This window comes from Daucus carota, chromosome 7 (assembly GCF_001625215.2).
Source record: "Daucus carota subsp. sativus chromosome 7, DH1 v3.0, whole genome shotgun sequence".
NCBI lineage: Eukaryota > Viridiplantae > Streptophyta > Magnoliopsida > Apiales > Apiaceae > Daucus > Daucus carota.
This window is the reverse complement of record NC_030387.2, coordinates 29703621-29730800: the sequence shown is the minus strand read 5'-3', so window position 1 is coordinate 29730800 and position 27180 is coordinate 29703621. Positions and strand designations below refer to the sequence as shown.

General features: G+C 32.3%; 3 protein-coding genes across 8 annotated transcripts in view; 2 read left to right on the top strand and 1 right to left on the bottom strand.

Moving 5' to 3' along the window:
* The first annotated feature begins 3293 nt into the window (after positions 1–3293).
* Positions 3294–4616, top strand: LOC108196756 (large ribosomal subunit protein eL36y). Its single transcript, XM_017364188.2, has 4 exons — positions 3294–3392; positions 3881–3989; positions 4083–4282; positions 4389–4616. The coding sequence occupies exons 2-4, from the start codon at positions 3888–3890 to the stop codon at positions 4417–4419; spliced, it is 333 nt and encodes a 110-aa protein (XP_017219677.1). The 5' UTR covers positions 3294–3392; positions 3881–3887; the 3' UTR covers positions 4420–4616.
* Positions 4617–5174: 558 nt separating this feature from the next.
* Positions 5175–8053, bottom strand: LOC108196755 (subtilisin-like protease SBT1.1). Of its 3 annotated transcripts, none has more exons than XM_017364185.2 (2): positions 7906–8053; positions 5175–7707 (listed from the first exon to the last, which is right to left on the bottom strand). In XM_017364185.2, exons 1-2 carry the CDS (start codon positions 7924–7926, stop codon positions 5398–5400), a joined length of 2331 nt encoding a protein of 776 aa, XP_017219674.1. In that variant the 5' UTR covers positions 7927–8053; the 3' UTR covers positions 5175–5397. The 3 variants fall into 3 exon arrangements, with proteins under 3 accessions (XP_017219674.1, XP_017219675.1, XP_017219676.1); XM_017364186.2 differs by having other exon boundaries at positions 7914–7978; XM_017364187.2 differs by having other exon boundaries at positions 7919–7966.
* A 3850-nt stretch (positions 8054–11903) lies between these two features.
* The window catches only part of LOC108196071 (acyl-CoA hydrolase 2), a 41264-nt gene continuing 25987 nt past the window's right edge, over positions 11904–27180 (top strand). For all 4 annotated transcript variants that reach the window (XM_064081463.1, XM_017363166.2, XM_064081462.1 and 1 more), the window contains exons 1-2: positions 11904–12061; positions 12132–12224. In XM_064081463.1, the coding sequence (XP_063937533.1) occupies positions 12046–12061; positions 12132–12224 (109 nt within the window). In that variant the 5' untranslated portion in view covers positions 11904–12045. The remainder of the gene's footprint in view (positions 12062–12131; positions 12225–27180) is intronic.

Sequence of the window (27180 nt, the reverse complement as noted above, 5' to 3'; positions counted from 1 at the left end):
AGCTTTGAGCTCTTCAACATGGTTTGAAGAAATGTATGGATCTTCAAATCTCAGATTACATTTTATGGTAAGAGTTCCCTGTTTTTGCTTAATTGTAAAATTAATTTTTAAAGGATTCTCTATTGTGATGATTACTGTAATATGAACTTGTGAAATAAACACTACATTAAAATAACCCTGAAATTTTTCTCTTCATCTTTAACTTGAATATAAACCTATACTCTTAATCTTATATGGTGTATACAAATTATAAACACATTTATATGTAAAGATTAGAAGAAAAAAAAGAAGAATAGAAAGATAATCTGAGAATAAATATGAATCCATTCTTTGGCAGGAGATGAAGCCTTCTCCTTTTTCCTCATTGTATTGTTCCTTGTTTAGGTTTTTTATTTTTCGGTTTCGGTTTCGGATCGGTTTTTATCGGTTTTGGGTTTTTTCGGTTTTTTGCCCAGCCCCAAGTAATGTTTACACAACATATAGTGCCCGTTTAGGCATGTAGCATCCTTTTGTAAGAAGTCGGTTTTTATTTTTATCGATTTATCAGTGTAAAAAAGCTCCGGAGAGAGAAGTAGCAAGTTGAAAAAGCTAGCTTCATAATTTACTTATCTTTTATAAGCCACTTCTTTACTTTAGATGATCCTTTGCTCGCCTTACAATTGCAAACTACGCTGGGTCAGATGCCTATTCGTTCTTGTTGCCTAGGTGACCCCTTCATAAATCACAACTATGCCTCTTATCCTGCATTTGTGCTTCTTTTCAATTTTTTGAGATTGAATAGTTAATCTATCGACTATCATGAAATCGCATAGAAGTCTCTTAAGCATCAAGTGTAGTTAGGCGAGGCAGTTAGAGTAAGGAACCAAGTGTGAATTCTGGAATGAGTTTGTGGTTTAGTTGGTGTTCTGTGCTGGTGCTACAAAGTACTCGCGTAATTTCAACAGAAAATTTCTCGACGATATTTAAAAAATAGATATTTTTGACGGAATCCCTGAGCATCAAAACCAAGGGCGTCGAAGTTAACCAATCTATCAAAATTAACTATTTTCGACAGTAGTCACTGCTGCATTGTGATTAGCTTTCCTTTGTCCATTAATGTTTTACTGGTTAGCACTGCTGCAGTATTGTGATTAAGTATCCTTGTTTCGGTTGCAGGAGAAGCAGTTCTAAATGTTTAGGCATAGGTATATAAGTAAAAAAGGATCCATGACTTGATGCATGGCTAATGCAAACAATTTATCCGTACTCAGAACTCTGCGGTCTGCTAACTAATCTGTGATATGTTGTGCATCCAGTTGGCACACTCACACACCAGCTATAAAGTTCTAACAAATATATGTGGAAATAAAGCAAGACTGTGCTTGTATTTCATGAGGTTTACAAATTCTAGCCTAAATCTTCACTTCTAAATGTTTTTTTTTTTTTTAACCCAATTAAAGCTCGTTTAAATTTCATTGGGTTGGGTCGGTTTAAATTTATTTCGGTTTGGGTCGGTTTGGATATGTTACTAGAAAATGAGTGTGAGGTAAGATCACTTAGTTTTGTAATGTCAGAATTTTTTCGAGACAAGTTGAGCTCATTATCGAGTTTGTTTGTCAATAGCTTAGTTCATGATTTGTTCAAACTAGAAACTAGAAATTGTTTCATGCACTTATTATGAATTTAAGTGATATGTGATATAATGTTAGTTTAGATAGAACGGCACCTAAAATTGTTTCAGTAAAAACAATTAAAATATGTGAAAAGTAAATAAAATATGCGGGTCGGGTTAGAATGGGCGGTTATAGGCAAAATCCTAACCCAACCCATTTAAGTCGGTTTTAATAATTTTCAACCCAATCAAAATTCAATTAAATATTTTCGGGTTGGTTTAGGGTCGGTTTGGGCGGATTTTGGTAACCCATGGGCACCCTAGTTGGAATAGATTAGGGGAAAGCGCGTGCGGGTTCGGAAAACCGCAACCGGAACCGCATGCCCTCGGTTTTAAAAATCAAAAACCTCAACCGATATACTTAAAATAGATGATGTTTTATTGCGTGGAGTTTTGTATTGTGTGTTTTCCCATGATATTTACTTTACGCTTCCATGTTGTTAATTTTTGTTTTCCGTTCGAGTTCTGTTAGTTGGTTCATTTATCGGTTCAGGTTCGACCGATATACTTAAAATTCATTCGGAAACTTAAAATTATGATGTGTGATTTATAATGATCTAAAAAGTGATCAGTTTAAACAGACCGTTTGAGTAATTTTATATTATAGGTGATTTATGAGTTTTAAATAATAATAAAATTAAATTAAAGAGATTATTTATTTTATTATTGAAATTAATTTTTATTAATAAAAATAAAATACGTTGATCATAAAAATACATTCTAAATCAGACTTATTTCTAATTTATTGATTAAACTGGATTTTCATCCAATTTTCTTTTTTGTTTATCAATTTTTTATAATAAATCTATAATTAGATAGAAGATTATATTAATGAATTTTTTTAAAGCTAATAAAAATATGTTACAAAGGAAATATTAGAATTTACTTCTATATATAAAAAAAAAAGAGTTAATTGCAATTGGCACCCCTTTGGTTTCGGCTTATTGCACATTGCACCTAATAGTTTTGGAAAATACACTTTGCATCCCCAGACTTTTAACCCGTAGACACTTTGCACCCTTTCCGTTAAATTTTGCCGTTACCGTTAACTTTTGCAGGGGCATTTTGGGAAATTTAATTATATTTAATTAAAATCAGACCTTTATTTAATTTTTTTGACCATCTAAACGATATTTTTCGGAAAAACTTAAAGAACGAAAGTTGTAGAGAATAAAAAGATCTTTTTAGAACAATAAGGTTCAAAATTTTCGTAATTTTTTTTATAATTATTTTTAAAAAATTCAAAAATTAGCAATCTTGTAAAAATGAACAATCATTTTTAAATAATTATTGAAATTTTGAACCTTATTGTTCTAAAAAGGTCTTTTTATTCTCTACAACTTTCGTTCTTTAAGTTTTTCCGAAAAATATCGTTTAGATGGTCAGAAAATTTAAATAAAAGTCTGATTTTAATTAAATATAATTAAATTTACCAAAATGCCCCTACAAAAGTTAACGGTAACGGCAGAAATTAACGGAAAGGGTGCAAAGTGTCTACGGGTTAAAAGTCTGGGGCTGCAAAGTGTATTTTCCAAAACTATTAGGTGCAATGTGCAATAAGCCGAAACCAAAGGGGTGCCAATTGCAATTAACTCAAAAAAAAATTATTCAGTATCTTGTGTCAAATGTCAATTCTGCCCTTAATACTTGACCCAATCCCAAACCTCGTGCATATATATACACAACAGCGCAATCTCAAAACCCTAGTTATCGTCTCGGCCCGCTTCTCTTACCCCAAAAGGTCAGTCCTCGCCGCATCTCTATACCCTTTAATTTCACAGCTCTCTTAAGTTTAGCTTTTAACTTGATCTGTTCTAAGCATAATTTGTATGTATTGTGCTTTACATATACTTTTTTGTTGAGATAAGACTCAATTACAAGTCACTAGCATTTTATTTATCACTCGATTTCATTATTTCGCTAAATCTTGTTGTTGTATTGTTTATTTTGTCAAAATATGTTTACTGTAATTATATATTTTCATCCTTCCTTGATTTGTGTACATTTTTTCTGCATTTGCTATAATTGTTCGCTGAGAATACTCTATTTGTCATTGCTGTTATTCCGGGTCTCATTTGGATCGGATATTTTAATGTGATGTATTGCTAACCAAATTTTGTGTAAATGCTTTATTCGACTTGTTAGATTTATTCGCGGTTTCTGGGTGATTTGGCGTGGGGGAGGGTTAGAATTTGTAGCTATTGGGTTAAATGTTGATATATTTTTTAGGTGAAATATGGCTCCGAAACAGCCCAACACTGGACTCTTTGTGGGTCTCAACAAAGGACACATTGTAACGAAGAAGGAGTTGGCACCTCGTCCGTCTGATAGGAAAGGAGTATGTTCTTTTGGCCTTGATGCTGCTTCTGATTATTTTGTGTGTGCCACTGATATGGTTTTTTATTGTCTAATATATTTGTATTTTTTTTAGAAAACTAGCAAAAGAACCCACTTTGTGAGAAACCTGATCCGGGAAGTTGCTGGTTTTGCTCCGTATGAGAAGAGGATTACTGAGCTGCTCAAAGTTGGAAAAGATAAGCGTGCTTTGAAAGTGGCCAAGAGAAAGTTGGGCACTCACAAGAGAGCAAAGAAGAAGAGAGAGGAGATGTCCAATGTTCTCCGTAAGATGAGGTGCGTATCTTGTTTACAATAATTACCTAAATTGCATTCTTTTGTAGGGGGTTTAGCATCTTTGTGGTGTACTAGTGTCTAATGCTTAGTTACTCTTTGTCAACAGGGCTGGTGGTGGTACTGAGAAAAAGAAGTGAGGAGTATCAGTGGATCCTACTTTGCAGTTATACCAAGCTAATAGCAGCTGATAATTTTCTTTAGTTTGTATTTTTGTTGTCACAGTTAAATTCTGTCGAAGAAATTTAAGACTGGTTTTAGACGGCGTGTTATGCAATTTATCATGCGAAACTATGTTGCGCAATTCTAAAGTGTCGATTTAGTTTTTGTTTTTGCTTATTGTGGAGTAGTGACATTAAATTGCCTAAAATACGAAATGAGGAAATATTATGCAATAGGGTGATATAAAATGAGGGTAAGGTTTTGTTTTAAATTTGTATTTGAATTTCAGTTCTTTTATATAAGGTTTCTTTTTCAGATAATTACTACACCATATGGGTTAAGGATGAGCATATAACTCTGTTTTTATCTCAACTGTTTCAATTGCTCAAGTCATGTTCAAAAGTAGAGCTATGAAAGAACCGAGTTGGTCGACTTGTAAAAAAATCGGCTCGACTTGGCTTGTTAATGAGCTCCAGTTTGAATAACCAAACCTGTTTGGTAAGCTCAATGAGTTGATCTGAGCAACCAAACATGTTTGATAAGCTCAACGAGTTGATCCGAGCTTTTAGATATCCAACTCGACTCAATTTCAACTTGAATTGGAGTTCAACTTGTTAAATTCGACTACTTGCATAATGAAAACCGGAGTTTTTCAACTACTTAGATTTAAACTAAAACTCGACTCAATTTCAACTTGAATTGGAGTTCAACTTGTTAAATTCGACTACTTGCATAATGAAAACCGGAGTTTCTCAACTGCTTAGATTTAAACTAAATTACTCTTTCAATACAAACATTGTTTGTGGAAAACATCAGCTATGCTTGCTTTCATAAACGGAAAACAAACAGAAAAGAATATAAGTGTTGCAGTCCAGAGTCTCTGATCTATTGCATAATTATTTGTTCTTGAGATTTGTGGGCGCCAAGTAAATCTTACTTCTTTCTGAGACATAAATTTACTTACAGGTAACTGCAATGGGACTTCTAACTTTAAATTTGCCAGAAGTGAAGGTTAAGGAGCCAAATGAAGAACTACCTGGACCAGGCCTTTGTCCAACTGTAGTAAAACTGACTTGATAGTTCAATTTCATGCCCACACTTGAAAAATGTAGGGCTTTTGGTTTGACTCTTACTGATGTTCCACTTGGTGCAATCACCTGTGCAACATAGACACTCTTTGCAGTCCCCACATTTGTGACTGTTCTCTTGTGTGTAATAGTTACATTTTTTGAAGCCTTCTTGCTGAATGTTACCGCGAAGGATGGATAATTTAAGTTGCGTGACTGCACATGTTTTGAATGACCAGGACAACTGAGATTTCCCCGCGACAACAGGGCTAGCTGTGTAGAGTTATACTTAAGACTGCAAAGGTAATTTTGGATGTCTATTGTAGTGATGTCGTAGATGAGACCGGGGTTGGAAGCCTTTTCAGGATCAACATGACCTGAACCATATGCAAAAGGGGTTGCATAACCATCTGTTGAGCCCGTGTCGCCTATTGGGGATTCTTTGCTGTCTACTGTGTAAGCAGTTGTCATCAAGGCGGATTTGATTGCAGCTGGTGACCAGTCCTTATGAGCAGCCTTTATGAGTGCAGCTAATCCAGAAACATGAGGGCAGGACATGGATGTGCCTGAGATTATGTTGAAGATAACGCTTCTGTTATCGCTCTTGAGCTGTAATGGACTAATATTCGGTGGCCATGCGGCTAAGATATTCACTCCTGGTGCTGTCACATCTGGTTTGATTATGTCAGGTCCAATAAAACTTGGCCCTCTAGATGAAAATGCTGCCATAACTGGTGCAACATTCTTGTATGTTGTGCCTTCAAACGTAATTGAAGCTGATGGCTGTCTAGTTGAGTTGACATACTTCTTTATAGCATTACCAGCTAAAGCTCCTAAAGAAGTTGCAGGGATTATATGTGGATCAGCAAAGATGTCTTCACCTTCATTATCAGTGTTTACAAGCAGCATTGCAGCACCCCCTGCAAACATTACTTGTTCCGCTTTCTTGGCTCGGCTATTCCCTCCTCTTTGACAAACTACAATCTTTCCCTTCACAAGCTCCGGTGTAAGGGAGCCATTAGAACAGTACTGAGCCCCTTGTATACCTGCAGTTGCACCATACACAAGTTGCAAGCTTTTAATATTTTTCCCGGAATACAAAGAAGCCCCTTTAAATTGTTGACCATCCCCAAGTTTAACTGTGGTTGGAAAGCTCCTGTCAAGGGAGCTTGCACCCACAGTCATGATCCATGGTGCGACGTTGCCAACAGTGGAGCTATAGGGGCCTGAATTCCCAGCTGAGCATGACACAAAGACCCCCTGTTGAAACGCGCCAAGTGCTGCAATAGCTATGCTATCTCCATAATAAGGCTTTGCGATGCCACCTAATGAGAGTGACAATATATTGACTCCATCACTGACAGCTGTATCCATGGCAGCTAAAATATCTGAGCTTGAACAACCGAAAGCATAACAAACTTTATATGCTGCAATTCGTGCTGTGAACATCATTCCAGTAGCTGCGCCTTTAGCATTGCCAAAAAAGCTTGCACCTGGTACAAGATTACCAGCTGCAGTTGATGCAGTGTGTGTACCATGGCCTTCTGCATCACGGGGAGATCTGTAGTCCTCTGTTTCATTAATAGTTCCTCTAACAGATTCATAACCTTTGAAGAAAGCTCTTGCTCCAATTAGCTTTCTGTTACAATTTGAAATTGTAAAATTTGTGCCCTCTTCGCATTTGCCTTTCCAATTTGAGGGCACTGGAGGCATGCCAGTGTCGAAGAAACTAATGTGTTCAGGCCATATTCCAGTGTCCAGAACGCCGATTATGACATCAGAAGCCAAGTTCTTGGGATGCCAGAGTCCGCTGCCAGGATTTAGGCCGAGAAAACCTGGTGAATGAGTGGTGTGGAGGCTCAGCATTTCATCAGGAATGGCATAGAGAAAACCATTGATTTTGTCTAATGATCTTAGGTTTGATTTAGTTAGTGTTGCAGAAAAACCAAACATGGTTGTTTCGTAAACATATAGAACATTGGGTGGATATGCTTCTTCTTCTTTATTTTCTTGAATTGACAATTTATGAACAGAGTCCATGACATATTCATGCCATTTCATTGTCTCAAGACTTTTGATCTTCGACTTGTCCATGTGAACTATGTAAGTACCTCTATCTGTCGAAACAGATGAAGTTACTGAAACCATCAAGGCTAGTAACAGCAAGGCTGTCCTCAAGCTCATGGTTGCTGATGTATACTGCCAAAAACACAAATATATTGTCAGAACCATACATCAAGTTTATACCATAACCAAGCTTAAATTTAAATACAAATGCAGCATTTTCTATTTTATTTTCATCTCTGAGTAAAATTTTCTCAGAACATGTAAGAGATAGTGGGGGTAAGAGGAGAGGGCAGAGAGAAATAACAATGATAATGTCGAGAGAACACGTACATGCACACCTGACCTTGGCATGAAAGCAAGGAAATGAAGCAAGCCCGAGTGAATGAGTAGTGTTTGAAGGAAGATATAAATAGTAAAACAGGAGATATAAAGTGGACAACAAGAGCAATGTATTATTATGTTGGACCAGGCATGTAATCTTCTAATCTCTCACTTCTTGCTGAAGCAATGAAAGAAGAACCAGGTCGACTAATCTGAAAGGGTGAAAGAAAATTAACTTCTCTCTTTCTGTAATAATAATTTCATATTAGCTTTTTTAAACTTCGAAGTTCTATTTTTCTGCACATTGAGCAAGGACATGTTATATATTCCACAAATTCTCTAATGTTCACTAGTAAACCACCTGATTGAGTTGTGCTTGAGATTTCAAGAGTAAATGGGAGGTGAGAATCGAGTTCTGGACCTTTACTAATCTTAGGAGTGGCCTTTACTGTGAACTACACATCTGCGGACATATCTGGTATACCATACAGCCAAGCGAGAAGGCAATGAAACACAGCATTCTATGTAATTTTGGAGTTCAATGTGTGTAGAAATACTTCCTGGACTAATGGGAAAAATAAACAACAGAACTTACAAGCTGGAACAAGTAGATTTTGGAGTTTCTTGAAGCTGTGTTTTCCACTTTGCTTTGTGCATACATTTTACAAACTCCTTTGTTAGATTAGTCTAAGATCTTAACTAAATTTACTTAACAGAAGAAAGAAGAATAACAAATTATCTCAGAATGGGGATTAAGCTAATAATAGCAGAAGAAAAATACGCCATTATATTTTACTAAATTCTACAACTTGGATAAACCAGCTACAAGCTGTATTACTGTAGTAAATCACTAGTCTTAATAATCTAGTACAAATTAATTAAACATTTTGATCATCAATAAAGAGTCCGTGATGAGTCTCTTTCTTCTTCATTCGGGTACAATCATATATAAAATATCGGTTTTTGCCCTTTTGGTCTGTCAGACCCGGAAAACTGTCAGAATCAGAAGTTGCAGACGATGAATTTGTAGAAACACTAAACAGAAGACAATGTGAAATCTTTAGTTTTCATTGAACAAAAACCTCAGTTCTTAAAATTTGATTTTTTTGGTTCTTTACTAAAGAGGGGTGTGTTTACCATGAGTAGAAGTTGTTTTGTGTCATCATCATGCATATCAATTTACAAAATTAATCATTGCTTCTGTTAGCAAGCGTGAAATGAAATTCTAAGCCATATCTGAGAGGAGTAGGTGAGTGTATTAGCCTTTCTGGTGGGCATATTTCATGGCACTCTCCAAATGGTAATAATCATTAAAGTTTTCATGGAGTGAACTTTAAGTTCTGAACCACTTATGATATTGCTCCAATGTGATTCTACAGAGCATGATAGTCACAAGTACATCACACTATTAAACTATTGTCAGATAATATTTTGACACGACAGTGAGACAGAACAGTCGAATATCAGTAGCATGCATCAAGCACAAAAAAGCGCTGGACGAGAGAAACTTATTGTAACTTCTCGTGCATATGCATCAAAACCTCGACACTCGTATGTCAGAGACTTGGACCTTTTTGGTATTCCCTGCATTCCCCTTACATTGTCATCCGACAAATATTCATGTTCATATCGAAGTTTATATTCTAGACGGCCTAAATTTATACCGACTTGGTGTCTTGGGCTTGGACAGATGTTATGCAAATGAATAAAGAAACAAATGAGTAGGCTTTGTTGATAGAAAACGTGAGAGGAACTTTAGTGTAAAGAGAGAGTAATTTGTTGTTTGGACCATGGATAAATGAGAATATGTAATGTTTGGGTGTGGTAGGACATGGACAGCCTTGTTGTGGCCTGGATGGAAATGGTAGTGGGCTGTGGGCGATGATCAATTCTGTGGAGGTGGTCTGCTAACAAGATGGGGCGATTACGAAGTGTGCTGGTGAGTTGGGTTGAGCAGATAAACTTTGATGCATGGCTCAACATCTTCAGTTTTTAATATGATTTCTGTATTGCGGGAACTTATGAAAATATATAAATTATAAAAAATCTGGACTCGACATGATCTAGCATGACCCGATCCGGGGATTTAATTATGCTTGAACATTTTTGAGCAAACTGAATTTAAAGGATTTCTATGACAACAAAATAGAGTGATGTATAAAGTTGTTTGTACTCCTTTGCTAAGCAGCGCAGCTTGGTTCAATTATGTCACTACGCGGCATAGTTAAAAAGAAGTGCTTACAATTTATAAAATGAGAAGATAATTACAAGTAAGAAATAATTTTTATTTTTTCTTTAAAAAAAGAGAGTGAGAAGTAACCTGTTTATATATTTGGATAATTTTTTTGATGTTACAACCTATTGAGTTAATAAATTATTATTTAAAGTGCTATTTTACATATTTACAAAATCAAATTTTAAAAACAAAATTAAGTCATTACAAAAATTAAGATATTCAACTTCTCATATTATGATGTATAAGTTAGAAATTGACTTATAAGTTTGTTATACAAACAATGCGAAAAAACTGTAGGAATTATAACTAAATGATTTCTGGATTAGCTAAATTATTATACTCACTCCGTTTCAAATTAGATGTCCACTTTCAAAAAATCACACAGTTTAAAAAAAGTAGTTGTTCACAAATTAATTGCATTAAATGAGCATAATATGTGGTGTGAGATTGAAATAAGAGATATGTGGAGGGGATTTGATTTAGGAAATATGATTTTGCTTTGAAAGTTGAAGTGGACAAATAATTTGAAACAAAAAAATTTCTTTAAAGTGGACATGTAAATTGAAACGGAGGGAGTAATTATTTTGATTGAACTATAAATACTCCCTTTGTTTCATACTCCCTCCATCCCATTTTAAGTGTCCACTTTGCAAATTTCACACATTTTAAGAAACAATTAATGGGATGTTTTTATCATTATCTTCACACACCTATTCACCTTGGTTTTTATAAATATTAATTACGTATAGCATCACTCCTACTTGAATACCGTGTATTTCACTTCAAATTATACTATACATTCATATTCCCTACATTAATGCATTAATGAATTTAGGAAAGGCTTGTTGGTTGTATTTAATACTATATTGGAACTAGTAAAAAATTGCATGGGTTAAAGAGTATGACACATATTTTGGGAATTTTTTTTTTGGCAAAGTGGACACTTAAAATGGGATGAAGGGAGTATTACATGTCCACTATTAAGAACAAAAATTTGTTTCAAATTACTTATCCATTTCAACTTTCAATGGAGTGTAGTCAATATTTTTGTATTTCCAAGATGAGTTTTATACCACACCTTACTAAATTATATTTACTAGGTTAAATATATGTCACATAGTATTATACTTGGTCAATGCAATAAATACAATAATAAATGAAAGATTTCTACAAAAGTTAGTTTTTCTTAATATGCGTAATTTGTTCAAAAGTGGACATCTATTATGAAACGGAGGGAGTAGTAATTAAGACCTCATTTCTTAGTGATAGAAATAATTTTTTTCTAAATTATAATTTTAGACATTTCATTTTCAAATAATGATAGATGGTAAGTTTTTCGGGATATTTTACTTCTAAACTATTTTCGCTGTTTTTCTCAATTTTTTACATCACCTTTTGACATGCTTTTTAAGACTCATTTAAAGTATAGTTTCTTGATATATTTTTAATTTTTTTTCTAAATAAAAGTTTGATGTTTAAATTTTTATTAAAAAAGAAAATTTTAAATATGTTATGAAACTATAATTTATAAGAGTTTCAAAATACGTACAAACAGTTAGGGTAACTAAACTATTCCCAGTATATTTTATAAAATATTTTATTTTTTCACCCAATTTTACCAATTTCATGGTTAAAATGAGGATGGTTGAAACTTGAACCGACAGAAAAACCAAACATAAATGATGGATGGTAATCGAATAAGTTTAGATGTTGAAGATGCAATTGACCGTCAATAATTGAACTTTTTTTTTTTCTGTTTTCTTTATTCCTGTGACTTAATTTGACTTTTGTACCCAAACGCCAGAAATAAGACCAAAAGAAAGCATCCTCTAAATAGTTTGAATGATAGGCGGCTTTGATGCTCTTTGATTATCCCAATTCACGAATTGTTTTCATCTCTTCAACTCTCAGACATGGATACTGAATCAGGTTCATTCACTAACCTTAATACTTGCAATTTCCATACATACATATAATTGTTTAATTTGATCATGTGTAGTAATGGAGTTCTTGGGATGCGTGCCGTTGCTTCAAAGACTCCCTGGCTCATCTCTGCGCAAAATTGCTCAGCTCGTTATCTTTAAGCATTTTGGTATGCTTCCTTAATCTTACCTGTTTTTTTTTTTTATATTTTATATTGCGTATTGGAAGAATGGATGTAATTTACTAAAACAATCTGATAAATTTGGGATTAAAATACGCTAGGTGACTATATCGACTAGCTAAAACAAGTATAAATTAATGATGGGTTAAAATATTAAATAATCGAGAAATTTTTATCACAACAATAAGGTTGGGTATGAGTTATAACTAATGAACTATTATATATATATATTTTTAGTTAACATATTTGTAGAATTTGGCTCAGTATAGTTTATTGCTAAAAGTTTTGTTTTACATATTACCATTGAATTGTAACCATTGCCAAGGTGTTGTTGCGATCTAGTATATTGCTATGGGGTTGCATCCCCTTGGAAATGCTCTAATTTGTTTGGATCGACCAGCTTTGGACCCGTATCTTAATTTGTATATGCCTATAGTAGATTAATATTATTTTTTTTAATATTAAAACTCTCCTAATTTTATAGTTTTTTATAAAGAAAATTATATTTGATGCTAGTTTATTTTAACATTTAACTACAAATTTTATGTTATTTTGTAAATTTTGGATCAAAATATAGTTATGGCATACTTTATATATATTGATATCCAGAATGCTGCTATTATTATAATGATATTTGTTGTCTGAATTGTATTAGTAAACAATTAGGTTCACCTGAAATGAGAATGGTGCATCTTAGATTTTTATTTTTAGTTTTATAATGAACATGGGTAAATGAGTTAATTCACCACGGTATTATGGTGAAAGTTTCAGTTGGGTCACCGGCCTAAAAAAGTTTAAAATCGTATCATTGAATTGTAGTTAACTTTCAATCACATTACTGAGCTCCAAAATACTTTCATAACCGTTGAAATGCGTTGACTATTAACAAAAGTCCGTTAAGTGATGCCACATCAGTTGTAATATGGGCACCACGTCAGCAACCATGTCGAAATTTGAAATCTCGAAGCTAATTCATCATTAAACAATATGCTAACTTTCAGTTGGGCACCGAGTGGGAAAAAATATATAAAAAACAAATAAGGATATAATTTTTAAATTATATTAAATTGTAATCATAAAAAAATAGTAAATATTCAAAACTAATTAGGTGATTTGTTACCTTTTATCGATTTAATTCCTTAAATTATAATTACTAAAATATAAAACTTTGAGATTTTACATTTTGTTATCAATATCATCATTATACAGATAATGTATTATCTATAGATATTCATTTGCTTGTATCGAGAGAAAAATATATGTATTAAATTATTATATTGTATTTTAAATAAATTGTAAAGTTTTTAGAAAAAATTAGCTGATGACCAATTTGAAAATGATACAAAGTTAAGTGATTAATTCGCTGTCAAACTTGATGCCACATGAGCTTCCAACTCACTTTTCTGTTGGGTTTTTAACAGAAAATTACGGCGAAAACGGTGAAAACCTATATGAAAGTTTTTCATAGTTCAAGTATTTGACTGGAAGCTTTTTTGATACGGTGATTCAACTGAAAGTTTCAATATAGTACAATGATGGTTTAGCTTATTTACCCCAATGAGTATTTGTAAATTGCCTTTAAATAGGTTTTTTGTTTTTATAATTTTAAAATATATAAAATAATTATAGATTAGATAAATTTAATAATTATAAGTTAGAATTCCTCTTTATTGTTTAGAAGCTGTTGCACAAGTTTTTGACCTGCATCCAAGTGTATATATACCGGGGTTTTTGCTCCTTGTTAATACTTTAAAAACTGTTTTAAAATCACTTTTTAAGTTATGTGGTCCACAGGACAACCACTCCATATCATACCCCAATAACAGCATGAGGCCAATTATCTATAGGATAAATTGGAAATAAGTAATGCACTTGTGGCATTTTCTGTGGACATGCTTTACACATATTACCAATGCCTAACAATTGCTGTGCAGTTGAGCAATGCGCAATAGTCCTGCACATTGCTTGGAACTCAGAAGTTGCAGAGCAATGAGCAATATGTTAGTAGTTATATCTGTCCCTTGGCCATTCAGCCATGAACAACATCTGTAACATCATCAAAAACAGTGCATGTCTCTCATGCACATTGCTGATAACAAGTAACTCTCACATATTCTAGAACCGGAAGGAGAACACAAAATTAAGCTTATTTTACTTCATATTTCTGCATATTATGCTACATCAGAGAACCTGCTAGAGAAAAACTCAGTTTGGAATCTAATAGTTGATATTGTATTCACCCTCACAGACATGAAGATGTTAAGTATATATAATTTTCATGCAACTTCTCACTTACAAAACTTGTTTGAACTTTCATGTTAGAAATTTGTCAATGTTATTCTTCCATAAATAACAAAAGCCGCCAACATATGTGAACCATATTCTAACAAGCATTCAAGACCAAGAAAATCAACTTTCATGTAACAAGTCCCCTTTCTCAGAAATATTAATACATGTCGTCCCCTTGCTTTTTTAATTTCTCTGGAATACTTCTTCTCTTCGTTCATCTCATCAACTTCATTAAGTTTCTCCATGTGTACCTGTTGTACTATAACTTCTGCCTTCCCACCAAGTCCAAAATTTCGCAAAAGTCTTATCTTCAGAACTATTTTTTGTAGTTACCTTCTGTGAAAGTCTTTAGAACCATAAACAGAAATCTGCACATATCAGAATCTATTACTCATTCATTTGCTTCTGAAATTGGTTGCTAAACACTTTCTTTCATGCGTCTTGTTTTTATTTCAATGATAAATCTACAACTTCATCAAACACATAACTTTTTTCAAATATCCAATTGTTGGATCCTCACAGGTTTCTTTCCCGATTATTTGCCAATAAATCTAAAATATAAATATGACAATATATATATATATATATATATATATATATGTATGTATGTATGTATATATATATATATATATAGAGTTTTACTCCAATAGAAACCTGCTTAGTCTAGAAACTAAAAACCAAGCTGAAATATCACTAAATCCTAAAGCAGATACCACTAAATTCTTAAACAACCACATCTCCATCTCTATCTTCACCAACCCCACCTCCATCTTCACCAACCCCACCTCCACATCCACCATTGCCACCACCTCCGTCGTCACCTCTTCCATAACCACCACCACCTCTATGCCACCCGCCTCCTCCATCTCCACCTCCATTATTTCTCTAATAACACAATCTCCACCTCCATCTTCACCAACCCCATCTTGGTCGCTGCTTCAACCTCCTTCAGCCCCGTTCATACTTCTTTCTCCACCTCAGCTCAACTTCAAAACGCGGCGGAGCCGCCACTATTCCGGCAACGCTCCAACCCCCTACTTCAAGTCACCCACACCTTCGCTACAATCATCCTTCCTCCATCTCTACCTTCACCTCCACCATCTCCACCACCGTCACCACCATCTGAATCGAAAACGTGAACAGATCTGGAGATTTGAGCAGTTTTTCGAACATATATGGAGATTCTGGGCTGTTTCTGCAAGTTTTCACTAATTTATGCAACACATATCACTAAATCCTAAAGAGAATATCACTAAATTGAACTGCGAATATCACTAACTTGTATTGGTTTCTAGTTTTTATTTTAAAAGTGGTTTCTATTTGATCATGAGCCTATATATATATATAAATTCTTTATTATCTTTTAATAATATTTTGAGTTTATTTATGTATTGAGTCTTTAGTTGAGGATCTGTTATTTTACTAATTAACTCAATTAATAAACTTTGTTCTTCTTCTTCTTTAGTTAAAACATTTAATGTTTTATTCTTTGTTAAAACATTTACTGTTTTATTACAACAATCTTTATTGCAATTATCTTTACATCCTATGGTTATATTTGGTTCACTATTACTATTAGGGAAAATAGATTTTTTTGCCACCCAACTTGTTATTTGTTTAGAAACCTACCACTGAACTATAATTTTTTTGTTTTTTGTCACTAATGTTAGGTTCGGACTTTTTTTTGTCACTAACGTTAGGTTCGGATTTGATTATTAACACTATGTTATTTTTTTAGTATTATTAAAATATAGTGTTAGTCTGCAATATAATGGCGATCTGATATGTGTCTTTATCTTTATGTAATGTCCTAGGTAGTTTATCTTGGAGGACGAGAGTTGGACACGCATTTTGAGACTCCAAAAAATTTCAAAAATTATTTTATTTTATTTTTTCTGAATAAAATTTAATGTTGGTTTTTTTCCCCTTAAAAAAACGTTGGATTTTTTTTGTCACTAACGTTATGTTTTGATTTGATTATTAACAATATGTTATTTTTTTAGCATTATAGAAACATAATGGTAGTCTGCAATATTATGATCATATGATATGTGTCTATAACATTATATACAGTCATCTATATGTCCCTTATCTAGTTTATCTTGAAGTACGAGAGTTTAACCGACATTTTAAGAACCAAAAAAATTTAGTTTTATGAATTATTTTAAGACTCCACAAAAATATAGTATCATTTGACTTTATAGTTCTTTACCACTACTTGTCACGTATTTTAAGACTCCCACTTTATATAAATATAGTTCCATAAGTTAATTTTGAGATTTCCTTTCTGAGTAAAAAAAATCAGTACTCTCGTCCTCTAAGATAAACTACCCAGGACACATATGGAGTACTACATATAAAAATATAGACACAGATTACTATTATATTGCAGACTATCGAAAAATAGATTTCCGAAAAATATCGTTTAGATGGTCGGAAAATTTAAATAAAAGTCTGATTTTAATTAAATATAATAAAATTTCCCAAAATGCCCCTTCAAAAGTTAACGGTAACGGCAGAAGATAACAGAAAGGGTGCAAACTGTCTACGGGTTAAAAGTAAGGGGCTGCGTAGTGTTTATTCCAAAACTATTAGGTGCAATGTGCAACATGCTGAAATCAAAGGGGTGCCAAATGCAATTAACTCTAAAAAGAATAACATAGTGTTAATAATCAAATCCGAATCTAACGTTAGTGACAAAAAAAAAAATCCGAACCTAACATTAGTGGCAAAAAAGGAAAAAATTATAGTTCAGTGGTAGGTTTTTAAACAAATAATAAGTTGGATGGCAAAAAAATCTATTTTCCCTTACTATTATCATCAGTATCACTAGTGTTGTGGGAAGGTATTCCAGAATAATTATCAGAACTATAATTATTTTCAATTCGCATTTAAATTAAAATTATATCAGTATTCTCATCTGATATATTTAATTGGTTAAGTTTTTCTTTAACTCTACATTCATTTTTATAATGACCAAGTTTACCACAACCATGACATATGACTTTACTTTTGTCAATTTTTTTATTAAATTTAGGATGACTCTTAAAGTTTCTTTTCTTAAAAGTTTTTGGTTTTTTATAATACTCTAGATTATTTCTTTTATGACTTCTTGTCTTAATATGGTGCTTAGTTTTTCTAGAAGGTGCTATGGGAGGTAAGCCATATTGTTCACAAAAGGTTCCTAACTCATATTTAGCCTTATCCTTATCTTTATTAATTTGTTTATTGATTTTGGAATCAATGCACATTTTTAATCCTGTCTTTTGAATTTGACTTATTATATCACCGTATGTTAAATTATCATAGTCAATGAATCCTAAGTTTTTACTTAATTCTTTTCTAATTTTGTGTGCAAAAAGATTTGGTAATCCATTAACAAATTTTTCTTTCCAAAAAGAATTGTTACTGTCATCTCTCATCATTACTCTTGAGGTAAAAACATCTTTATACCATCTAAAATCACTTAAAGTAGGACAAGTTAAATTGCTTAACTGATCATGAATTCTTTCTGTGATATTACTAGGTGTTCCTATGAAATGTTTTATTATAGTGTATATTAATGTATTTATTCCATCAGGAGGTCCCATTCCTATATCTATATCGAATATAGGATTCCCTTCATCATCTTTCTGAATAGCATACATAATGCTATCTCTAGTTTCTGTAGTAAGATGCTTATCCCACCATGCTCTAATAGTTCCAGTAAATCCTCCGGCTAGGATCGCTACGATTTCTGGTTGTCCTAGGTTATTAAAGGACGTCAAATAACTGCTAGCTACCATGGACATGTGATTTAGTTTTATTAATAATTCGTGTTCGCTAAGACCATCTATATTCCATTCGTAAGTTTGACTAGAGGAAACAGAAAATTGATTATCTAAATTTCTTTCTTCAAACTGTAGATCTGGGGGAGTTGGTCTAGAGTACCAATTTTTTTTTTAAGCTAGTTGGATTAGGGTTTTTGAAACTTAATTTTTTAAATTGATTTCTAATATTACTGATAATAGACTCATCACTATCACTGGTATCTTCTTTTCTTCCTAAAACTGCTACGGTTTTAGTTTCTGGTTTATCTAATTTTTTAATTAACCATTTAATAGATTTTACCAGTTCTTGGTCCTTGTTGGGTAATCCCTTACCATATCTATTATTTGTTAAATTTAATAGAGGTTTTTCTAGTTTAATTTCTTGCTTTTGGATTAAAGTTTTATCTTCAAATTTTTCTTCAATTTTATCTAATTGTTTTCCTATGGTTACTAAACATTGATTAGTATAATTATTTTGTTCAATGATTTTCTTCTCTTCACTATTATTCCCATTAGATATTTTAAAAGGGGAAGCAGTAACAAAGTCGTTTTTTACTGGAATAATTATGTTTTCTACAGGTGGATGACTAGAAGTTACTTTTGATCTATCTTCTTTATTCTATTGAGTTTTAGTAATTACATTACACTTACCATAATATATTTCATACCATATATAAAATGTAATATTTATTTTTTCTTTTACCATAAATTTTTTCCATTTATTAACTATTTTTTCTCTGTCTTTATGATTGTGGTTATTCCTAAATTGACGTCTTTTTTCTTTATTATTTTTTGAATTAAAATCTTCATTTAAAATTTTCCAATTAACTGTAAATTCTTTATTAATAACAAGAAGTTGGTGATTAGTAGGTTTTGGTTCGAAATCTGAATGTGTAGGAGATAAATTTTGTTCATCTTCTTCTATTATTTGACTGTTGGTAGAATAAAAAGGACAACTAGTTTGACCTTCGTTTATTATACCTTTCGTTCTTATTTCTTTAAGTTTATGTTTACTTAATAGCTCTGAATCTTTCCTGGAGGCTGTTGATGGATCAACTAACTCTTCTAAGATTAGAGGTCTATTTGGATTATCAAAACTTATTCTAACTGTACCATCTAAATATTGTCTAACATTTTCTAAATTCATTATATTATTATTTATCGGTCTTTGGGGTGTTTCATTTTCTAAAATCCATTGACTGGGGAGATTAATATCTTTCCAAAGGATTGTTTTTGGAACTTGAATATTAGCTTCACTCGTACTTCCTTGAATTAAAACAGTTTTATCTTTAGGACTTTTGTTTAAAGAATGAATATTTAAATCTGTTTTCATAGTTTTATAATGGATTCTATATATTAAAGCTAAAGGTTGTGACCCTTCAATCATTTCGGTTATCTCTCCTGCAGTTTTAATATTTAGTGTTAAAGCTTTTAATAAATGGGGATCATTAAGAATTAAGGTAAAGTCAGGAAAGCAATTAAAATGGATTGGTCCATTATGAAGGCTAGATTCCATTATTCCTAATATACTAGGAACATAGTTTAAAAATATCGCATCTCTCAGGCATAATAATATACTAGAATTAATACCTTTAATAGTTAATGGTTTTACTGCAACTTGAATTAATCCTATGTGAATATAATTGTAACCTTTTTTTCTATATTTTTTAATTATTTCTTTATCTAAAAGAGAACAGTTTTCATGTTCTTTGTTAATAGCATAAATTCTTTCAACAGTTTTAACATTATAGTTTGTTTTAAAATTATCAGTAAACGTTGACTCGTAAATTTGTTTTGGGTTAACACTAGGAATATTCCAATTTCCTAATTCTTGACTAATGTTTTCATAACTGTGTTCTTCCTGATTAATAAAATCTGGGATAGGAGGGATCGAAGACATAGATGACCTTGAGCTTACTGAAGAGCTAGATCTAAAAAGTTTATTCATTAAAATCTAGACTGAACGTATTATCTTCTAATTTCAGTTTTTAAATGCATACCCTCTTACCTTAAGTAGGCTCATACCTATGTTTTAAATACCCTTACCTAAACTGCTCACTCTCTTGAGACTTACAAAGGTTCCTGGCTATGACAAACAAGGTGGACTACAGCAAGATAGGTGACTAAACACTGGATTATAAAGATAATGAGATAGATCTGAGAATTTCAACAAATAACTGGATAGATTACTAGGTCAACAAAAGCACAATAATCACTATGTGGCTCTGATACCAAAGGTAGGCGGAAGCAGATATAGGGTGAATCAGAGAATATTGCATAGGAATTCTAGTGAATCGGGATAAGGATCATAGTCATTTTCAAGATCATTTACTAAAATATAATTATATATAATAAAAATTGTAAATAATACTAGGTCTAGGAGCATAAGATAAACTAAATAGATATATAAACAGAATAAGCAAAATATAAATAACATATCTTAAACATAAACCATCCGTAGGTTGGTGAAACCAGCCAAATAGGTGGATATAACTAACAAAAACCAGCCATGAAGGCGGATATAACTAACAAGATTTATATTTACTAAAATATCTTTCAATATATATGGAAGTTACTTACAAGATTAGCAGAGCATATCTTGCTTGAATGGGTTCTCACTATTACAAATGTATTGTTCAAACTAAATACAAATGTAAGCTTTGTACTGGTTTCTCTCTTCAGACGCTTCAGCAAAGATGTGTTTACAGAACGAAAATATGAAAACTCTCTTACCAAAATACAATCTGCCTTCTTCTGAAGTTCAGACCTCTTTAAATAACCAGAACTAGATCACTGTGGACACAAGCGTCCGAAAATTGAATTATTACAAAAGTAAATAGAAAAATTACTTTTACAAAAGTAAAAATTCGGGTGAAATGAATAGTAGAATTGACTTTTCACTGTTTGGCTTCTTCTGCATTATCACATGGCAAAAGGATCCTGCGAATCTTGAAATAACTGGCTGTTATATGGATCATTATTTTTGTTGAATTTTGACTGGAGCCTGTCTCTTCTTTGTCGGAGGCATCTTCTTCAATATTGCTTACTCTCGCATTAATTACTTGAATCAAGGATTTCAATTCATCATTAGATAATTTACTGACTGAATCAAAATCCAAAGATGTTGAAGGACCAGAAGGACTACTACAATGTTCCTTTTCTTTGGAGATAGCTTTACTGATTTAAATTGGAGGGAATTCCTTCTAAACTTGACCAACAATCCGATTTACATCAAATTTATCCCATCATTTAATGAAAAATGTTCTGGAGACATGACTAATCTGACTATGTTGACTGATTATTGCTTCCGACTGCATTGTGGAAACAATTGTTGACTGAACTGGAGTCTTCAGGTTATATTGCCATTTTAAAATCCAAGGGATTTTATATTTACTACAAAATTGAAGCAATATTGGGATACCTTCAGATTTAGGGTTTACTTTTTGTTTACTAAATTGGGTTGTCTGGGCTTTAAGCTGATCGGGAATAATGGCATTGGAAGGGCCAAATCTAGACCACCAAACGGTAAACCATAGAGGAATCTGACTTTTGAATTTATGATCAAATTGAATAAACCAGGAATGACTAAAAGTCTGATTCTGGTATAAGAAAACTTTACTCCATGCTTCAATGTAATCATAATAACAGAAATGGTTATTTTCTACTAAATGGAGATCAGAAGGATGATCACAGAATTCTGTTTGAGAAATAATCTGTTTAATATACAAAGAATGATTCAAGACTTTGGTATCATCTTTTCTGTCCAAAATGGGCTTGATTACTATGGAATCAGTTTGAATTATCTGTTTATATATCTATTTAGTTTATCTTATGCTCCCAGACCTAGTATTATTTACAATTTTTATTATATATAATTATATTTTTGTAAATGATCTTGAAAATGACTATGATCCTTATCCCGATTCACTAGAATTCCTATGCAATATTCTCTGATTTACCCTATATCTGCTTCCGCCTACCTTTGGTATCAGAGCGAGAGGAAACTTCTAAAAATGATACAGAAAACAATCTAGTAAGCCTAGGACATTCTTTAAAAAGATTAAAAGACATCACTATCCAAAAATGGTATATCAATGTTAAATTAGTTATTAATAAATCATTCACCATAGAGCTCCCAGCTTTAATTGATTCTGGTGCTGATTTAAATTGTATCCAAGAAGGATTAATCCCAACTAGTTATTATGAAAAAACTAATGAAAGGTTAAGCTCCGCTAATGGTAGTCAAATGGATATTAAATATAAATTATCTAAAGTATATATTTGTCAAGACAACATATGTTTCAAAACGTCCTTTGTTTTAATAAAAAATATGACTGATAAGTTAATTTTAGGATTACCGTTTATATATTTATTATACCCATTTACAACCACTACTAAAGGACTAATAAGTAGTCATTTAGGACAAAAAGTAACGTTTAAATTTACTACTGAACCTAAAGAAAGAGATTTAAAAATTATTCAAGAACAATCAATTTCTAAAACTCTTAATATATTAAATAATAAAAGGAACCATTTAAAATATTTAAAAGCTGAAATTAAATATAAGAGAATTGAAGAACAATTAAAAGATAATCATTTACAAAAGAAAATAAAAATCTTCAATGACATATTAGTTAAAGAAGTATGTTCTGATGTTCCCCATGCTTTTTGGCATAGAAAAAAGCATGTTGTTAAAATTCCTTATGCTAAATAATTTAAAGAACATTTAATACAAACTAAAGTTAGACCTATCCACATGAGTCAAGAACAGATGGAACTATGTAAACAAGAAATAAATGATTTATTAAAAAAAGGATTAATCACGAAAAGTAAGTCCCCTTGGTCTTGTGCAGCATTTTACGTTGACAAAAATGCTGAAAAAGAAAGAGGTGTCCCTAGATTAGTAATTAATTATAAGCCATTAAACAAAGTATTGAATGGATTAGATATCCATTACTTATAAAGAAAGATTTAATTAATAGGCTAAGTGAAGCAGTAGTCTTTAGTAAATTTGATCTAAAAAGCGGATTTTCGCAAATTCAAATAGCTGAAGAAGATAGGTATAAAACAACATTTACCACCCCTTTTGGTCATTTTGAATGGTGTGTTATGCCATTTGGTCTTAAGAATGCCCCTAGTGAGTTCCAAAATATCATGAATGATATTCTAAACCAGTTCAGCCATTTCACAATTGTTTATATTGATGATGCTCTTATTTATTCAAATTCAATTGAAGAACATTGGAAACTCTTGAATTCTTTTTTCAAGACAGTCAAAACTAATGGGTTAGTTCTTTCTCCCAGTAAATGCTCGCTATTCCAAACCAAAGTTAGATTCCTTGGTCATAATATTCAATATGGTCATATTAAACCCATTGACAGAGCTATTGAGTTTGCAGATAAATTCCCAGATGAAATTTTAGACAAAACCCAACTCCAAAGGTTTTTAGGGTCTCTTAATTACATAGGAGAATTTTATAAAGATTTGAGGAAACAGTGCAAACCCTTATTTGAACGTCTACAAAGTAACTCTTCCCCTTGGACTTCAATTCATATTTCTATAGTCTAAGATATTAAAAAATATGTTAAAACTTTACCCTGTCTTGGTATTTCAAATCCTCTAGCTTTCAAAATTGTTGAAACAGATGCCTCTGAAATTGGATTTGGAGGAATCCTCAAACAAAAGTTAACTCCTACTTCCCGTGAACAAATTGTTTGTTTTCACTCAGGTGCTTGGAATATTACTCAGAAGAGTTATTCAACTATTAAAAAAGAGATTTTAAGTTTAGTTTTATGTATTAATAAATTCCAAAATGATATTTTAAATCAAAAATTCTTAGTAAGAATAGACTGCAAGTCAGCAAAATATATTTTAGAAAAAGATGTTGAAAATATAGCTTCTAGACAAATTTTTGCTCGATGGCAAGCTTTATTGAGTATTTTTGATTTTGATATTGAGTATATTAAAGGAAATGAAAATTCTATCCTTGATTTCCTAACCAGAGAGTTTTTATAAACAGGAGAGTCAAAATGAGTGTTAGAGGTGGCAGTAATTCAAGAAGGGAGAGGAAGATCTTCTCCAGTTAGTTATGCTAGTTCTGTCAGAGGAGCTATTGTTCCCCATCCAGTAAACCCAGTCTAAGCCATGGACATAGTAAACAGATATCAGGTTTTGGGCCAAGTCCCTAGGCCTTTTAATTCAGTTTTAGGCTTTTAGCTAGTAAACCTCCAGCTTTTGACCCTTTTGGGCCTTCAAATGCTGCTAGTAAAATATCCCAAAAGCCCATATTTAGTAAATATAGTTCTACTTCAGACTACATTGTTAATTTCGAAGTAAACTTATTTTTTGTGGAACATTTCATGAACCCAAAAAATGATCCAGTAAAACTTGCTGCCTAGTTCTTTCCTGCGGGTTGGCATTTATTCCATTTGCTCCATACAAGTCATTATCCTATTATAAAGACATTTTAATTCAAACTGATTTCATAGTAATCAAGCCCATTTTGGACAGAAAAGATGATACCAAAGTCTTGTATCATTCTTTGTATATTAAACAGATTATTTCTCAAACAGAATTCTGTGATCATCCTTCTGATCTTCATTTAGTAGAAAATAACCATTTCTGTTATTATGATTACATTGAAGCATGGAGTAAAGTTTTCTTATACCAGAATCAGACTTTTAGTCATTCCTGGTTTATTCAATTTGATCATAAATTCAAAAGTCAGATTCCTCTATGGTTTACCCTTTGGTGGTCTAGATTTGGCCCTTCCAATGCCATTATTCCCGATCAGCTTAAAGCCCAGGTAACCCATTTTAGTAAACAAAAAGTAAACCCTAAATCTGAAGGTATCCCAATATTGCTTCAATTTTGTAGTAAATATAAAATCCCTTGGATTTTAAAATGGCAATATAACCTGAAGACTCCAGTTCAATCAACAATTGTTTCCACAATGCAGTCGGAAGCAATAATCAGTCAACATAGTCAGATTAGTCATGTCTCCAGAACATTTTTCATTAAATGGTGGGATAAATTTGATGTAAATCGGATTGTTGGTCAAGTTTAGAAGGAATTCCCTCCAATTTAAATCAGTAAAGCTATCTCCAAAGAAAAGGAACATTGTAGTAGTCCTTCTGGTCCTTCAACATCTTTGGATTTTGATTCAGTCAGTAAATTATCTAATGATGAATTGAAATCCTTGATTCAAGTAATTAATGCGAGAGTAAGCAATATTGAAGAAGATGCCTCCGACAAAGAAGAGACAGGCTCCAGTCGAAATTCAATAAACAATAATGATCCATATAACAGCCAATTATTTCAAGATTCGCAGGATCCTTTTGCCATGTGATAATGCAGAAGAAGCCAAACAGTGAAAAGTCAATTTCACTATTCATTTCACCCGAATTTTTACTTTTGTAAAAGTAATTTTTCTATTTACTTTTGTAATAATTCAATTTTCGGACGCTTGTGTCCACAGTGATCTAGTTCTGGTTATTTAAAGAAGTCTGAACTTCAGAAGAAGGCAGATTGTATATTGGTAAGAGAGTTTTCATATTTTCGTTCTGTAAACACATCTTTGCTGAAGCGTCTGAAGAGAGAAACCAGTACAGAGCTTACATTTGTATTTAGTTTGAACAATACATTTGTAATAGTGAGAACCCATTCAAGCAAAATATGCTCTGCTAATCTTGTAAGTAACTTCCATATATATTGAAAGATATTTTAGTAAATATAAATCTTTTTAGTTATATCCGCCTTCATGGCTGGTTTTTGTTAGTTATATCCACCTATTTGGCTGGTTTCACCAACCTACAGATGGTTTATGTTTAAGATATGTTATTTATATTTTGCTTATTCTGTTTATATATCTATTTAGTTTATCTTATGCTCCCAGACCTAGTATTATTTACAATTTTTATTATATATAATTATATTTTAGTAAATGATCTTGAAAATGACTATGATCATTATCCCGATTCACTAGAATTCCTATGCAATATTCTCTGATTTACCCTATATTTGCTTCCGCCTACCTTTGGATATATATATATATATATATATATATATATATATATATATGCTTCCGCCTACCCTATATCTGCTTCCACCTACCTTTGGATATATATATATATATATATATATATATATATATATATATATATATATATATATACCAACTTCGCAGCAACAATAAAATACAATATAGATTATATTTTTGTAAGAATCTCAGCACATGAGTTAGAGAGAAGAGAAAGGAAAACTTTTATTACGTTCCGAAGTCTCGACTTCGAAGTTCTGCCTTGCAGAGTTGCATAAGAACCCTTCATTGGATTCGTTACAAACAAATACAAACAAACAACTTTTACAAAAGTAAAATGAAAACAAATAACTTTTAAAAAAGTAGACAATATTTGATGCCGGGTGCTACTTTGGGCCCCATCGTCACATCTCATAATGTTCACTTTGTACAAAGAAACAAACAACTTTAATAAAGTAACTTTAATAAAGCAAGTATTATTGCTGGCTGGAATCTTTGATGATTTTGGATTGAGGTCTTCATCTAGCTGGCAATAATTTTTACCCTGTGATATTTTTCCCTTCTAGAATTCGATCGTCTAAGAAATCTCTCAAGAGTTTAATATTCCTTAGATTGAGGTAATGACTCTTATAATTTTCGAAATCTTCTTGGATTTCTCTGACTGTTCTTTTAGCCTTTTCCTCTGGGGTGGCTTGACTGTATTTTTTATAGATATTATCTTTTTCAGCATTGATTCTGAGAATTTCCCAGTCTAATCTCTTTATCTCTTTGAATTCTCTGGCAAAAGGTATCATTATAATTCTGGATC

Coding starts and splice junctions, on each gene's coding strand:
- LOC108196756 (XM_017364188.2), top strand. CDS start 3,888: ATGGCTCCGAAACAGCCCAACACTGGACTCTTTGTGGGTCTCAACAAA. Junction 3,990..4,082: donor GTCCGTCTGATAGGAAAGGA/GTATGTTCTTTT, acceptor TATTTTTTTTAG/AAAACTAGCAAAAGAACCCA. Junction 4,283..4,388: donor AATGTTCTCCGTAAGATGAG/GTGCGTATCTTG, acceptor CTTTGTCAACAG/GGCTGGTGGTGGTACTGAGA.
- LOC108196755 (XM_017364185.2), bottom strand. CDS start 7,926: ATGCCAAGGTCAGGTGTGCAT. Junction 7,708..7,905: donor TGCCAAGGTCAGGTGTGCAT/GTACGTGTTCTC, acceptor TGTTTTTGGCAG/TATACATCAGCAACCATGAG.